A 16333-nucleotide genomic window follows, 5' to 3' on the forward strand; every position below is an offset into this window, starting at 1 on the left:
CTTGGACTACAACTCCCAGAAGCCTTCACCCCCACCTCTGCTGGCCAAGACTTCTGGAAGCTGAAGTTCCAGAACCTCTAGAGGCCCAAGGTTGGGGACCGCTGATTTAGAGCATTACTCCAACCCTGGAGAATGACCTCAGAGATTTCTGGGGGGTTGTTTAGAAAAACAGGCCAGGTAAAAAGAAGTCTCTGACATTCTAAGGTCAGATTTTGGTATCTGTGCTCTGACAAGGAACACATGACATAAACTACAGTGGACCCTCGACTTACAGACGGCTCGACTTACAGACTTTTCGAGTTACAAACTTCTCTGGCTGCAAAATTTAGGTTTGACTTGCAGCTGGAGAATCGACCTACAGACCAGAAAAAACCCAAAATGGAACAAAAACGGAACAAAAACGGCCGGTTACAGGATTAATTCGTTTTCAATGCATTGTAGGTCAATGGAGACTCGACCTACAGACTTTTCGACCTGCAGCCACCATTCCAGTACGGATTAATTCTGTAAGTAGAGGGTCCACTGTAGAGTAAACTGTGTCGTGGGTTAGTTCATGGAAGTTTGGTCTGTTTCTCAGTGCACATGCACACAGACCTGCATTGCAAAAAAGGAAGGCAGAAAAGGAAGGCTTCAGCCTTACCAGGATCTGGACAGGCTCCATTTCTTTTCCTTCAGTGACAAACACCATATAGGAACCTATCACCACTGGAGGGTTGTCGTTTATATCAATCACATAAATCTCTAGCTGTGTAAAACCAGTCATATTGCCACCATCCGTTGCCTGCAGGGTGGCATAATAGATAGGACGGGTCCTCCAATCCAGGTTACTGCCATTTGCCACCAGCACCGCCCCGCTAGTTGCATTCACGGTAAACGTGGAGTGGCTGCACAACAGAGAAAAAGACACATCCTTGGACTTCACCTATGATCCCCTTAATGACCGTGCTGACTGGCAATGATGGCAGTCATAAGTCCAACACACCTAGAAGATACCAAACTGAAGAAGACTGCTATATGACAATTCCCTCCCAGCAGAAAGAGGTCCATGCCACCATTCCTTCCCTGCCCTTTCCTGTTTCTATGGCAACTGCATATACATACATGTTTGGAGGCAGCAGCTGGTAGGTGATCTCTCCAAACAGTCCACTATCTGAGTCAGTGGCCTATGAGGAAAAAGAAGGGACCCACTCATTATCATATCTAATTCAGTTGTCAGGATCCTTCTCATACTGGGTGGGGATTCTGGGTCTTATGTTCCAAAAAAGTAACTCCCCCCCCAGCTCTGCTTAAATGTTGATAAGATACAGAGGAAGTTTGTGATGCAATCTCCTCAAACAGTAGTAATGCTTTCAATGACATCAGAGAAAAAATGATGGGGTCCTTCTCACCCCATCATTCTCCATCTCCCTTGACAGCTCTTTCTTCTCCCCTTCCCTCCCTTTCCCTTCAAGGCCTAAGGCAGATGTGGAACTTACTGTGATATTTGAAGAGACAATGGTACCCGGTGGGCTCTTTTCTAGCACATAAAGTTTGTAGTCATTCTGTTCAAACTCAGGCCTGTGGTCATTGATGTCAATAAGATGGATGGTGACTGTTGCAAAAGAGCAGCAATCTGTTGTTTTTCCAGTGTCATTTGCTACGATCTGGCAGAATTAGAAGGAGCCAAGCAGTTAAGCCTCATTCCTATGCATGCTTCGAATCAGCTGAACAGATCTGCCTACAGGATGACTCTCCCAAATTTTATGCTGCCACGCCCATTTTCCTAGGACGGAACAGGATATGACCAAGTAATCATCCTCTGGGGTGCACAGTTTAACTTTCCTGGCTGCAGAGAAAACAGTGAGCCCATTTCCCTGGCAGCAGGTGATGTGAATGATTTGGTTCTCTAAGACAGTGGTTCCCAACCTTGGGTCCCCATATATTCTAGGACTACAAATCCCAGAAATCCTGGCTAGGACAGCTAATGTTCAGGCTTCTGGGAGCTTTAGTCCAAGAACATCTGAGGACCCCATGTTGGGAATCACTGCTCTAAGAGATTGATTTCATTGCACTAAACTTCAAAGTTGCCACGTGTTCTAGAAAGGGAAAGAAAGTTTTGATCCTGGTATGTCCATTCAATTTCTCACATGGTTGTCCTTAAACTGGAGTCGGCCCAAAAAAGCACTTAGGATTATCTCAACAGTGCCTCAAGCTCTTTTCATTTAGAAATAGTGTGGTATAATCAACAGAGGGTTGGGCTAGGACTCAGGAGAGCTGGGGGTCACCCAGAGGTATAACGCCCTGCAGCTTTGCTTGCTGGAGATTATGGGAGCTGTAGTCCAAAAAAGTAAGGCAGTGGTAATGGTAAACCTTAAACATTTCACGTACCTTGAAAATCCTATTAGGTTCACCATAAATTAGGAACAGCCTGAAGGCGTTTAACAACAACAACTACCTGCTGAATAGATGTCACATATCTTGGCAGAATGCTGCCTGTATAGGACCACTGTTCAGAAAAGTTACCTTTTTTAGACTACAACTCCCAGAACCCCTTAATCAGCATGGTTTGTCCCCTTCCAGGAGTTTTAGTCCAAAAAAGAGTAATTTTCCAGGCTTGGCACAGAATGATATATAATAATGGGTCTATATTTCTCTTTCTCTCACCTCCACAGTCATGGTATGTGTCTTTTCATAATCCACAAGATTCGGATTGCTCACTAGCACTTGCACAGCACCTTCATTCACAATCTGTTGGGGCGACACTGAGAATGCAGAGGCATCTGGACCCTGCAGGGTCAGCTGAAAGGTGCCGTTGGCGCCCTGTTCGGGAAAGAAATCAGGTCACTCAGAAACAAGAGGATTTCAACACAGCTCATGAGCCACGTGGAGTTCACAGCTTCTAAAAGTTTGGGGGGGGGGAGGGTTGGACTGTAACACCCAGATGTGTAATACCATGCAACTTAGCTGGCTGGGGATTCTGGGAGCTGTAGTCCAAAAAAAGAGTACTTTTTCTAGTCTCTAGGAAAGTTGGTTTGTACAAATGGGAAGAATGAGGATTCCTTCCGGTTTTTTTTTTTGTTTTGTTTTGTTTTTACAGACTTTGGATCCCTGGTGATGCAAAAGTGGTGATAACCCTGCACAACTGTTTTCCTTCACATTTTAAGCTATATCTTTTACTCTGTTTGTAGTTGGAATTCTTCGGTTGTAACATGATGCTTATGAAGCCATTTTAATTCCCCAAGACAGAAAACTTTTAAATGGGCTTGGGTTGATCCCTGCTATACTAATGAATGTATATGTGCATTAAGAATATCTTAGGAATCAAGCTGAGGTACTGAACTTAGGTTTTAGTGTATGTGCTATATGTATGAGTGTTCAGAAAGTGTTAATTAAGGCCAGAGAGTCAGTATGATACAATGGACAGAATGGTAAACTAGGAGTCAGGAGCAGAGATGGGAGGAATCAGCAAAATTGTAGTTCATTGTGGTCCATTGAAGTCCATGAACTACAAACCACAAACTTCCTGATCTTTAAAAAAATGAACCATGAATTGGTTTGGTTTGGAAGATCAGGAGCCCTTTAATGCTCCCTCCAGCCACCAAGAGACATCAAAATCACAGAGAAGTTTCCCCTGACTCTCCTCTACACCCCCTCCAAGTTTGGTGAAGTTTGGAATTTGGATGTCTGAGTTATACACCTTCAAAGCAGGTCCCTCCAGGAAAGCACCCTTTAGCAGCTGGCTTGGGGGAACAGAGCGTTGCTCATCAGGAGGTGGACCCAAACCCCATGGACAATGCCATGCTGGAGGTCTGAGATGAGGTACAGATGTTATTGCGTGGTCATTGAGGGTAGGGGGGGAGAGAGAGGCTGCCTGACGAGGGAAACAGCCTGCCGCTAGAGACCTGAGCTAACTTGGTTCTGAAGTAGGAGGGTTCCTCTGATTGGCAGAAGTGGCTCTGAGGTGAAAATGGCTCCTATGAATTGGTCTTATAAATGAGAACAAGCAGCTCCCCTACATCCCTTTGAGCCATGTGTTCGGCTGCCTGACTTGCCAACCCAATAGTCTCTAGACCCCTCCCAAGTTTGCCTAGAGTGTCTGATTGACAGAAGCAGGCTGTCGGGGGAGATGGGTGAGAAAATGGGCAAACAAACCAAAAATCACTAAAGAAGTTTGTTGGTTTGGTTCATTTTGTTTCATCGCTTTTCATAAATCTGATCCAACGAACCCGTAACTTTTGAGAAACTTCCTGGTTCATTTTATTTGTTTGTTTGTGCCCATCTCTGCTCAGGAGACCTAGATTCAAATCCTCACCTGGCCATGGAGGAATTGGTAAATCTAGTCCTCAATATTTCAGATACCCTGAAGATCCCTATCAGAGTCACCATAATTTGGATGAGACTTGAGAACACACAACACATAGAATACAATGGCTAACCAGTGACAGTCACTGACTGCTATTTTCCCACATTAGTAAGCACAGGTTCTAGCCAAGCATCTTATTGAAATGCTCTGCCTTGACCAGTGGAGTGTGGAACTGATGCAAACTCCTAGTGACGTATTTGCATAATTGAGCAAATGAACTAATGATTTAGGGAGGACCGTTGAAAATAGAGCATGGAAATGTTACTTTTGGGCCCACAGTGGTAGTCTATACAAGTAACTTTCAAGTTATGGTAAGAATACAGAGAATACAGTACAAGGAGTCTGACACTGTCACCAGTATTTTCTGTCTTTAGAATTTTCTTTGTTTAGAATTTGCACAGTGGTGATACCAATAGTTAAAATCTGAAGTCTTTGTCATAGACAGAAAAGAGACAAAAGGCTCAGTATTTATTTATTTATTTATTTGATTTATACCCCGCCTATCTGGACCGATGGACCACTCTAGGCGGCTAGAGTATGCAAATAGATGTTTGTTTGTTTGTTTGTTTGTTTGTTTGTTTGTTTGTTTGTTTGTTTGTTTGTTTGTTTGTTGATTGATTGATTGATTGATTGATTGATTGATTGATTGATTGTATTTATACCCCACCTATCTAGTCGAACAACCATTCTAGGCGGAACATCAACCCTTGTTCCAAACCTATTATTCCCTGTAATTCTAACTTTCTATTCCCACCACCACCACAACCACCATGAAAATCTGGTCCCACTACCTCCATGCTCACCTTGTCAGGGTCATAGGCTACAATGCTGAGGTTGGCCACTGGTGTTCGGGCAGAAGCATGTTCCTCAATCTGACCAGAAAAGTTGCCTTCTGGAGGTGATGAGAAGTTGCAGGCAAGATATGTGCATAAATAGAACTGAGGTGTGTTGTCATTGATATCCATGACTTGGATAGTCACCATGGTGCTCACTTGTGCCACTTGGTGATAAATGTTCAGGTTTTTTTCACGAGCCTAAGTGTGAAAGCAAGAGAGACAAAATGGAGGCCTTGAGAGAAAGGTGTGCTTTGCAGAGGTCCCCTGCCACCCACATCTTCTCGACTACTTACCACAACCTGGAGCTCCACATCTTCACCTGGAACACCCTCTCGGTCCAGGCTGCCACTCACTGTGATGACTCCAGTGATATTGTTGATTGTAAACAAGCTAGTGTCATCTGGAGGAGAAAAGGTGGAGAGAGAGGAATATCTCCTGAGCCACACTGGAGGCAGGTAGCACTTAACCTGAGAAAGCTATTAGGATCAATTTTCCCTTGTAACTTTTGGGAAAAGAGGAGTATGGCTTCTCCTCAAGAACAAACTTTTTACCACCACAGCACTTAACGTTACCAAGCGGGGACTCAGTCTCCATCCTCAGGTTTGTTTGTTTGTTTGTTTCAAATCCAGCTGTTTGGCATAGTACTGACTCTGGTAACAACCCATTTCTGAGGCCATTTAGAGCTTGTCACAGGAAAAATGCAATGGAGTTGAACAGAATTACCCAGCAAGGTGAGGTGAAAGTCAAGTTGAGATCTGAGGAACAGCAATATAGATAGGTCACTCAAGCTGAGCTGTGTACCACCCCCAGAGATCAGACATAGAGTGTAGGCATGGATGTCCTACTAAGTGGAGGATTTTGACCAGAGCAAATGGAGGAAATCACTGATCTGCCCTTTTTGGCACAGACGTTCCAGAAGCCCCACCTATGATGGCCAGGGATGAGGCATCATGGAAGTTATAACATTTGGAGGACTCAGGATCCTCAGCCATGGCAAGAGATAGAGAAGGTACTGGGAAAAAGTTCTAGTTAAATAAAGTGTTCTCTAGAGAAAAACCATCAAGGCGGAAAGTGAAACTGGCCATTTCTACTAATTTAACTCCAATAATGCTTGCTGCACCAGGGGTGGCATGATTGGTACAGCATGAAGATACAGTTCTCCACACTGACACAGCTGTAGACCACCCATGCTATCTGATGGGTAGAAACCAACCCCACCCTTCCATCACTCACTGGTGATGCTATAATAGATGACATCATTCACGTCCTTGTCTCCATCAATGGCAAACACCCTTGTCACTGTTGTACCCTATAAGGAGGAAAATCTTGGTGAGAACACAGTTTTCTTTATACTACCCACAGCTAGTAGGGGGGAAAACATCACCAGCCGCATCAGAGTTACTAAGCAGGCATACACTTAGCAGCAACTTCACATGGAACAATATAAAATCTGAAGCTTTTAATTGTATGGAGCTGTTAATTTAAATTGTTGGTTTTTGCATCTGGCTTCTGTAAAGACCATGGCTAAAAGGGCTGGTTCAAAATGGCAACTTTGCCTCCATTCCGAATGAATGACCAGGAAGAACTCATTCTGTTTGGTCATCCTTATGCCTCCATTCAAAATTTGGAACATATATATTTATATTGCAGAACAACAATAACAGCTATCTACCAATCTCCAAAATAATGAATAGTTGAACAAGTTCCTTTTTTATATATATCTTAAAGGAACTTGTTCAACTATTTGTTATTTTGGAGATTGGTAGATAGTTGTCATTGTTGTTCTGCATGTAAAAATAATTTGTTGTGTTGCATTGCATATTACTGGGACATTATCTTGTCCTTATAAGCAGGCTGGAAAACTACAGGGAAATACTCCTGAGTTAATCCTAATAACCAATTCTCATATAGTAACTTGAAAATATTTACAAAGGAAACAAAACAAAATATTTGTCACTTAGGACAGCATAAAACATGAAAATCAAAATGCCTTAAAGTGCTATTTTGAAGTAATTTTTGGGGAAAAAATAAAGATGTTATCTATTGCAACAAAAAGTATGCCTGTAATTTTTTCTGTTCTGTCACTTTTGAAATGTAATTTTACTACCTCATTTTTCACACAACCTGTAACTAATTACAGGAACTATGCTACATGTAACTTGCTATTTCTGTGCTTAGTATGGTAATGAAGAGGGATAAAAAAGGAACGTGGAGTTTCCAGGTATACTCACAGGAGTCTTGTGTTTGCACTCCTGCTAGCCTATCTCATATCAGGGAGCACCTGGCCAACTTCCTTTTCTAACCCCTTTTTAACTATACAGTATTTAACTATAAATATGCCCCTCCCCTCAATACACTTTTCCATTTCAGCCTTTTGTTATTAGATTGTTAAAGGTGTTCCTTACCAAAGGACAGTGTTCTGGTACTGAGCCTGTAAATGGTTCACCCAAGAATTGGGGGTCCAAGTCAGCCACATCGACAACAGTGACAGAGAGATAGGCTGTGTTGTTCTGATAGGTGAACACATTATGTAGCAAACCTCCATTATCCTACAGAATAAAGAGACAATGGCAACTTGAGCATGTAGTCTTATCACTTTAGTTCATGAATTATGTGCCATCCTACCCATCAAGAATCCTTCTCCACAGCAGTACAGCACTGAATCTCTATAATCTGATTGGTAAAAGCAAAATACTGTAGAAATAAAAAGTAAAAAGTTTTTTTTTAAAAAAAAGACAAGATATGGTGGCACTTTAAAGACTAACGTTTATATTTTTTTAATGTGAGCTTTTGTGGCCAAGTCCACTTCATCAGACATAAGGGAAAGAGATTTAATATGCCAAATATTTATACTGTTTCGTTTCATTCAGTCGTTTAGTCATGTCCGACTCTTCGTGACCCCATGGACCAGAGCATGCCAGGCCCTCCTGTCTTTCACTGCTTCCCGAAGTTGTGTCAATTTCATGTTGGTTACTTCGCAGACACTGTCCAGCCATCTCATCCTCAGTCGTCCCCTTCTCCTCTTGCCGTCACACTTTCCTAACATCAAGTTCTTTTCCAAGGAGTCTTCTCTTCTGATGAGATGGCCAAAGCACTGGAGCCTCAGCTTCAGGATCTGTCCTTCCAGTGAGCACTCAGGGTTGATTTCCTTTAGAATTGATAGGTTGATTCTCCTTGCAGTCCAGGGGACTCTCAAGAGCCTCCTCCAGCACCACAATTCAAAGGCATCAATTCTTCAGCGGTCTGCTTTCTTTATGGTCCAGCTCTCACTTCCATACATCGCTAATGGAAAAACCATAGCTCTGACTTTTTGGACTTTTGTTAGCAAAGTGATGTCTCTGCTTTTTAAGATGCTGTCGAGGTTTATCATCGCTTTCCTCCCAAGAAGCAGGCGTCTTTTAATTTTGTGGCTGCTGTCTCCATCTGCAGTGATCATGGAGCCGAAATTTATACTGTACATGGTATCAAAATAGACTAGACTATGTCTAGATGGGCGGCATATAAATGCAATAAATAAATAAATAAATAAAATAAAATAAAGATGTCCAATACAGAGATTGTGGTTGGTTGGTAAGAAAGTCAGTGGGTGTTTAACATTGTGGTGACCATGTATTTGATATGCAGGCCCTTCATTGATGTTGGATGATCAAACAATCTAGATGTAAATTTCAAAGGGGAAGGGCCTGCAACACAAACTAACTTGTTTGCTTGTTTGTTTGCATGCTGACCAATTAGTGGGAGTTTGTTGTTCCCAGGTAGGGAGGCTCCACCCCTGTTTCCGGCCCTCCTGGCCATGAAGTGATTGAACCACCATTGTTGGTCCCCATTCTTGCACACGCTCTTCACCTGGAAAGATGTAAGAACTCCATGCTGGCCCACTGAGCCTGGAGATCCCTCCGGCCACGTGGGGCCAAGCAGAAGAACATTGTCTTTGCTATTTCTTTCTGTATCGACCTGAAACCTTCTGAATGCTTATCCATGTGAGAAGAATATAGAATTCTTTAATACAAAAAAACGCCTCCTGAGTGTTATTTTTAAGTGCTAGTGTTTGGTGAGGGGCGGGTACAAAAGGGAACTTTTAGCTAATTCTGCCCAACCGGCTGGTGCTTCCTGCTCCGCATTTAGTGGAATTCAAGCGAGTTCCCACAACTCTCAACAATTGAAGCTTGGGCTGTAAAGAATGTGAGAACCTCTGTCATAAAATAACAATGGCAGAGTAACATGAATTGGAATTCTCTCTGTGTATTTCATGCTTTTCCTCCTTCTTCCACCAGTCTTATAAACAACTCTGATTTATCTGGACCTTCATTTTGTATTGTTTTTCAAGAGGGCTCCTCAAGAGAACTCCTGATACACAGTACTGCATAATTGTTAAGCTGTTCCTTGCATTCTTAGGATATTTCAGAAGCTTATGTTAATTTTATGTATCTTACAGGTTTTGGCACAGACAATTAATGGCTGGAGAGGAGAACCTCACCAGACATGGCAAGGTGAGACACTAATTCTAGTTCTTTGTGAGGGGGGGGGGGTTACTAAAAAAATGGGTCTTCCTATACCCTCTTGTCCCATAATAAACACAAATTGCTCTGCCTCAGAAGACCCTCCTTGACAAATGATATCCAGCTGTTGAAGACAAAACTTATGCCTGGTAGGCAACCTTTCTTTGCTTTTCTTTTTTTTCTTTTTTCTTTTTTGACATTTAAAAATGTAACTGCTTTAAATGCAAATATATGAATCACCTAATGCATTTAAAAAGATAAGAAACTAAAAAGCAGGGGCAGCAAAGTGCTGACAAAAATAGAAACTGCTGTAGGGGAGGCTACTTGCAATGTAAATCTGATTTCTTGAAGAGACACTTTGGTTAATATAGCAGGGAGGGGGGAATCTATAGGAACCCGGAGACCCTTCATGAGATTCACAAGCTGGTGTCTTTCAACTTCAGCCATGGCCTTCCAAAACAGAAGGTAATGAATTAACAAAAGGTTAACCCATGTAGCTAGAGCACTGGCACCCCTCTCTCATGACCCTGGTAGCAATGTGCCCCTCTTCTTTTTCTTCTTCTTCACATCATTGCTCCACAGAGAGGCAAAGCTTATCTTTCCACCCACTTCCTCGTGATCCTTTCTTTTCCTTGCTTGTCACTGGCTGAGCCTCACCGTGGCCAAGATCTTGATTCGGTAGAAGGTGCTCTTGTTATTGTAACTGAGTGAGCCATTCAACACCACAGTGCCATTATAGAGAATGGAGAAGAGATGGCGGTTCTCTGCATTGTTTGGGTTGACCTGTGGAGGGGGTATAAAATACAAATGTGAGCAGTGACCAAACACAAAGCTTTGCCTGGAACAAGATGCACCCTTTCCCAAGAAAAACTGTGGCAAAGTCTTCCATATATTATAAATCAGAGGGTGAGATAAATATATACAGTATAATGATTTGGCAGGTATATTTATAACACACACACACGTGTCTGTGTGTGTGTGTGTGTGTGTGTGCGTGCGTGCGTGCGCGTGCGTGCGTGCGTGCGTGCACATGCGTGCGTGCATGTGTGCTCTATAAATATACTCCAACTGGGGACTCCAGGACTAAAAAAGTCCATGCCCTCTGTATGAAATAGCTCCTTGTGCCTTTTGTCTGCCTGTATTTAACGCTTGTTGAACCTTCCTCTTTACATTGTGGAACTCACTTCTTCAATTTCATAGGATACCCGCCCTGCATTTCCGCTGTCTTCATCCACTGCTTCAACCCTAAAGATTGGGGAGCCAATTGTTGTATTCTGAAATAGAAAGAGGACAAACCAGTTTGGATAGCTGGGTGAGAGTACAATAGGAGAACCAGTGGATATGAGAGTCAGTGTGGTGTACTGGTTAAGAGTACTGGACTGTGGGTGTAGAGATCCAGGTTCCTGTAACACACACTGAATAATGAAACTTTCTGGGTGACCTTGGTCTGGTTGCCTTCCCTTAGCCTGATCGGCCTTACAGAATTTTTGTAAGGTAAGGTAAGGTGGAGGGGAGCAATGAACACCATACTGAGCTCATAAGGTGAAAGGCACAACATAAAAATAGTGCTAAAATGACAAATAAATAGATCTTTTCAATCTAAGTTTTTATAGGCCTCAACTGTAAACAGGAAGAACATAAAGATGCTAAAACACACCAATCTTTGCTCAAAATGTTACCAGTCCTCAGTACAGGGGGAAACCAAGGCCTTTTCTATTCTCCCTTACTTCTTCCTTTCTGGGCCCACAGGATCAAACTGGAAAATATGCTTAGCACAATTTTTTAAAAGGTGCTCTCTCAAGTGGTGAATGCTACACGTTTTTCACAGTCTGTTGTTTTCCTCATCTATACATCTTGGCCTGTCTATTTATACGATTGCGTAAGGGTAATTGTGAAAGCTTTTCTTCCTTCTGTCAGGCTCTTTTTAGTGCAACGAAGCACAGACTGGCTGTAAAATGTGTTCCAGGATCAGTCATGCAAGCAAGCAACTGCATTAAAAAAACAACACTGTGTGATTTCTCTCATGTAAATAGGATGTAGGGCATTTAAGCTTTTTGTGATTGGTTACTCTATCCACTTTACAAACACTCTATCCACTACACCACAGTGGATATCTGCTCTAAAAGCCTACCTGCATGTTATCTTTATTGCACAGTGTGCCGTAGGAATCTGTATTTTTTTTTAAAAAAAATGTCAATAGCTAGCACAAGGTGCTGCAATTATCACTAGGACTCCTGGGGAGTTTAATCCTTCTGTCCCCAACTGTCAGTGTGATGTAGTGAATAAAGAACTGGACGGGGATACTCAGGAGACCTTAGTTCAAATCCTTGCGCAGCCAGGGAAACTCACTGGGGAATAGCAAAGGTAAATCCACTCCATAAATCTCTCACAGGCCTTGAAAGTACTGCTACGTTCACTGTAAGTCAAATGTGTCTTGATGGCACACAGCAAAAAGAGTCCCAGCTGCAACCCCAGAGAAACTCTTTGCCTTCATGTGGCAATTAGGCATAGAAAAGAGCTCACTCTGGCATTATGTTAACTTTCCCCACACACACCATGCATTGTTGTTGTTATGTGCTGTCACATGACTTCCTACATACAGCAATCCTAATAGGATTTTCAAGGTATGTGAGATGTTCAAGGAGTGAGTTGTCATTATTATTCCCAATGGCTGAGTGAGGATTTGCACCCAGGTCTCCTGAGCCTTGCACTCTCCACTACACTACCTCTCATCCCCACACATCATGGACCCAACAAGGTCGGGCTTCCACCTACTTGTGTGTTTAATGCAGACAACATTGCACACTGCCTATTTGACATAACAGGTAAGAGTTCTTAAAATACCCACTTGCACCCCCATCTTGACACACTGTTGCATCTTGTGTTTTTTTATATATATATAAACCACTTTAGCCAAGAGTTCACTTGAACCTTTGTAGATTAAAATCCCTTTGGATAACCCATAAGAATATAGCTTCTTCAATGCATTATTTTTCTTGGTCTTGAGCTCAAAATAATATCTTAGTATGATATACTATCATTGGAAGCAGGGAGAGAAACGGCAAATGATTCAGTTGACACTGGCCAACCTGAGCAGGAGGAGGAGGAGAAGGTGGCACATTCCTTTAACTGGGGAAAATAGATTTTAGGTTGGCAAGATGGTCTTTGTTTTTCACTACAACCCCAAGATCAATCAACTGCAACCAAGGGAGAAATGCTGGAATTATTTCATATGCTGATACAACTTTACATCAGACTTACTAAAAGAAAAGAAAAAGACTTCAATCTCACAGGCCAAAATCCTGTTGCTTAGCATAGTAATTTCCTTTGATTTAAATAGGCCTACTCTAACTGTGATTTATTTTAACAGGAGATCAGTTGGGCGCCAATACCTCGAGGACGTCTGTGAAATAGGGTTCATTCTGGAATATTGGTTTGTTGTCATTCCGGTCTAATACAATGATGGTGATTTTTTTCTTGACCTATTGAGGTAAAAGAAAAGAGGAACACTTGCTAATGTAAGAGACCAGGCAGAGGAACTGCAGCATCCCTAAGGAAGAAGAAGAATTGCAGGGATGTGGTGATAAGATTTGAAAAAACAAAACAAAGCAAAAGCAAAGACCAAGCTCCAGTACCTTTAAACAGTAGAAGCACCTCTGCTGAAGAAGGAGCTTCTCTTTGGACAGCACCTCCTACAGAAATCCTCTCTTCTACAGAACTAGTACAGAGCCCTCTCTTTTCCCATTGCTCCTGCGTACCCCACACAGGGCTACAGGACTGAGAGAGCCTTCAACCTCAGCAGCCATCAGTGGATTTAAGTCAAGGGTCTGTGTTGTAGTCCACTCTGACTTAGTCCAATGGCTGTTGCTCTCGGCCTCCTGACCTCTTGGGGGGAGGTCCCCTGAAGGATCTCTGACTGCCCCATACATAGCACCAGCCTTGTCCTCTCCTCTCTCCCCCCCCCCACGTTTTCCTCACTTACCTGGACGTTCGCTTGATCTGTCACTCTAGCTTCCACAAGAATTGCTTTTGTTTTCTAGAAAGGAAAATGCAAAAGTAGAAAGACTTTGATAAACAGGCATATCAATATGTGTGTAGGCATCCTTCAGTGTCGAGAGACTGTGATAACGTGCTTTGTATGGAGGACGTGGAACAGCATCTAGTGTGGCTGAGAAGGCCAATTTGAGAGTGACAATCCCTTTCACACTGAAGACAAATACAATCTGTCCCCACTCCAGCTTCAATGCTGTATGCGAAGCTGGAGTGTCCTCTCCAGAGCACGAAGCCTGGGTAAAATAATATGGAGGATAGGCTGTTACCCAAGCAGCAAATCCCCCCTCTCCACATCGCTGAAATGGTCCAATGGAAAGGCAAGAGCCAATACAACTGGTTCCAGTGACATCGCAGGAGTTGCCAGAACGACATGAACTGCCTCTGGGACTCCAGCTCTGGATTTTGCCTCAAGGTTGGCTCCTGAAGCCTTTTCCATCAGTGGATATGTACCTCCTTGCAATATACCTCTTCCCTAGAGTTTGATTAATTGTATACTTTATTTGATTAGACTTGGATGCTTTTTTCCCCTTAGAGGGGGGGGCACCTATTTAATCCAGACCTTCCCTATTAACCCCTTCATTCAAGGACTGTCACCCAATGACCAAGCTTGCAAGTATCTACTCACTATCCCACCACCCCATAACTAAAGCATATTTTATAATGGTTAACTTGCTGAGGAATAAGGTCACCCTTCCTTTTATGTGGCTACTTTTTATACTTTGGAGATATCATCATCGACAACAACAAAATCATCGTGGCATGTCGAAAAATCAATTCTGTCTTATGGAGACCCTTTTCAGGGTTTTCTAGGTAGAGAGTATTCAGAAGCAGTTTACCATTCCCTTCTTCTGGGGGTGCTCTGGGACTGCGCAGCTTGTCCAAAGCCATATAGTATGGTGCCTCTGGTGATATACAGTGAAGAACTGAACTCCCAACCCCTTGCTTCACAGCCAGAAACCTAACTCACTGAGCTATCCAGCCATAGCCTCATTAAAGAGTAGAAGAGGAATATCAGATAGTTCCTGTGTCAGCTTATGCTTTTGTCCTGGATGTTGAGGTCCTCACAAAGCAGAGAGGAATTTGTGGTTTGTAGTGTTCCGATTAGTGACAAATACATTTAAATTTATTACTTTTGAGAAACAGGAAAGTGAAAGTAGTCTTTAATTTGTACTTTTCAAAAAACGTTCCTTAAAATTTAATTTTTGTTGTTATCTGCTGTCAAGTCACTTCCAACTTGACCTTACCAATTAGAGACCTCCAAAAGGTAATTATTAATTAATATATTGGATTGTCTGGCAAATGAGAGGATTATAGTTTTTGTGCCTTTGAAATGCAGGCCTGTTAGTTGGTGCCAGGATGGATAATCCAGAAAATGCCCTGGATCCATTCCAGTTGGTCTTCAGCTCACCCCATGGTACGGAAACAGCATTGGTTGCCTTGTTTTATTACCTACAGAGGGAGGCCGACAGGGGCAAAATGTCTCTACTGGTCCTCCTTGATATCTCAGCCACCTTTGATACTATTCTCCTGGGGAGGCTCTCCGAGCTGGGAATCGGTGGCCTTGCTCTTGCCTGGCTCTGTTCCTTCTTGGAGGACCATTCCCAGAGAGTGCAGATCGGAGAGTTTCTCAGCCCCATGGAGCCTCAATTGTGGGGTTCCGCAGGGCTCGATTCTCTCCCCAATGACATTCAACATCTATATGAGGCTGCCGGGAAGGGACATCAGGGTATGTGGGGCTTTGTCTCATCAGTACACTGAGGATACTCAGCTCTACATCTCCTTTTTTCCAACAACAGTGGATGCTGTTTCGTCCCTTGAGCGTTGCCTGGGGGCTGTTCAGCAATGGATGCAGGTGAATGGGCTGAGGCTGAATCCAGGCAAGACAGAGGTCCTTTGGGTGGGTGTACCAGACATCAGTGGTCTGGGAAATTCCCTTTCCTTCGGGGGGATTACTCTTACCACCAAGGGTGAGGTTTGCAGTTTGGATATACATCTGGACCCGGCACTCACCACGGAGACCCAGGTGTTGTCAGTGGTCCGTTCGGCACATTTCTACCTTCGGCGGATTGCCCAGCTGTGTCCCTGTCTTGATGTGGGGGCACTCCCCGCTTTGGTCCATGAGCTCGTAGTCTCAAGATTAGACTACTGTAATGCGCTCTACCTGGGGCTGCCTTTGAGACTGACACGGAAATTCCAGATGGTACAAAATGTGGCGGCCAGACTTCTTACAGGGGTGAAAAAGTACCAACATATTTCCCCCATGCTGGCTACCTTGCATTGGCTTCCCATTCATTTCCGCATTGATTTCAAAGTCCTTGCGATGACATATATAGCCCTAAACGGTTTAGGACCTCGATATCTGGCAGAGCGCCTCCTCTCACCCAGTCCTGCCAGAGTCACTCATTCCAGCCAGGCTGGGCTGGAAATTTTGGCCAGTTGTGCCTTACCAGCATGAGAAGGAATCTCCAATGTCATCAAATACTCCTGGCAGAACTCTCTCCTGGGACCAAATTAACTAGTGAGAACTGGTTTCAGCTGAGAAGAAGGGAGGGGAAGGAGTGAAGGTACTTTTTAAAAAGTTACTCCCTTCTGGAAGTTTCAGA

General features: G+C 43.2%; 1 protein-coding gene across 2 annotated transcripts in view; it reads right to left on the reverse strand.

Moving 5' to 3' along the window:
* The window catches only part of CDHR2 (cadherin related family member 2), a 51412-nt gene that overhangs the window by 22434 nt on the left and 12645 nt on the right, over window positions 1–16333 (reverse strand). For both annotated transcript variants that reach the window (XM_020791013.3, XM_078385580.1), the window contains 12 exons: window positions 13660–13713; window positions 13070–13159; window positions 10862–10951; window positions 10335–10460; window positions 7584–7727; window positions 6412–6487; window positions 5472–5578; window positions 5146–5376; window positions 2644–2799; window positions 1476–1643; window positions 1102–1163; window positions 641–884 (listed from right to left, as the gene is read on the reverse strand). In XM_020791013.3, coding sequence (XP_020646672.3) covers window positions 641–884; window positions 1102–1163; window positions 1476–1643; window positions 2644–2799; window positions 5146–5376; window positions 5472–5578; window positions 6412–6487; window positions 7584–7727; window positions 10335–10460; window positions 10862–10951; window positions 13070–13159; window positions 13660–13713 — 1548 coding nt within the window. The remainder of the gene's footprint in view (window positions 1–640; window positions 885–1101; window positions 1164–1475; window positions 1644–2643; window positions 2800–5145; window positions 5377–5471; window positions 5579–6411; window positions 6488–7583; window positions 7728–10334; window positions 10461–10861; window positions 10952–13069; window positions 13160–13659; window positions 13714–16333) is intronic.

The sequence above is a fragment of the Pogona vitticeps genome, chromosome 2, assembly GCF_051106095.1.
Source record: "Pogona vitticeps strain Pit_001003342236 chromosome 2, PviZW2.1, whole genome shotgun sequence".
NCBI classification, from domain to species: domain Eukaryota; kingdom Metazoa; phylum Chordata; class Lepidosauria; order Squamata; family Agamidae; genus Pogona; species Pogona vitticeps.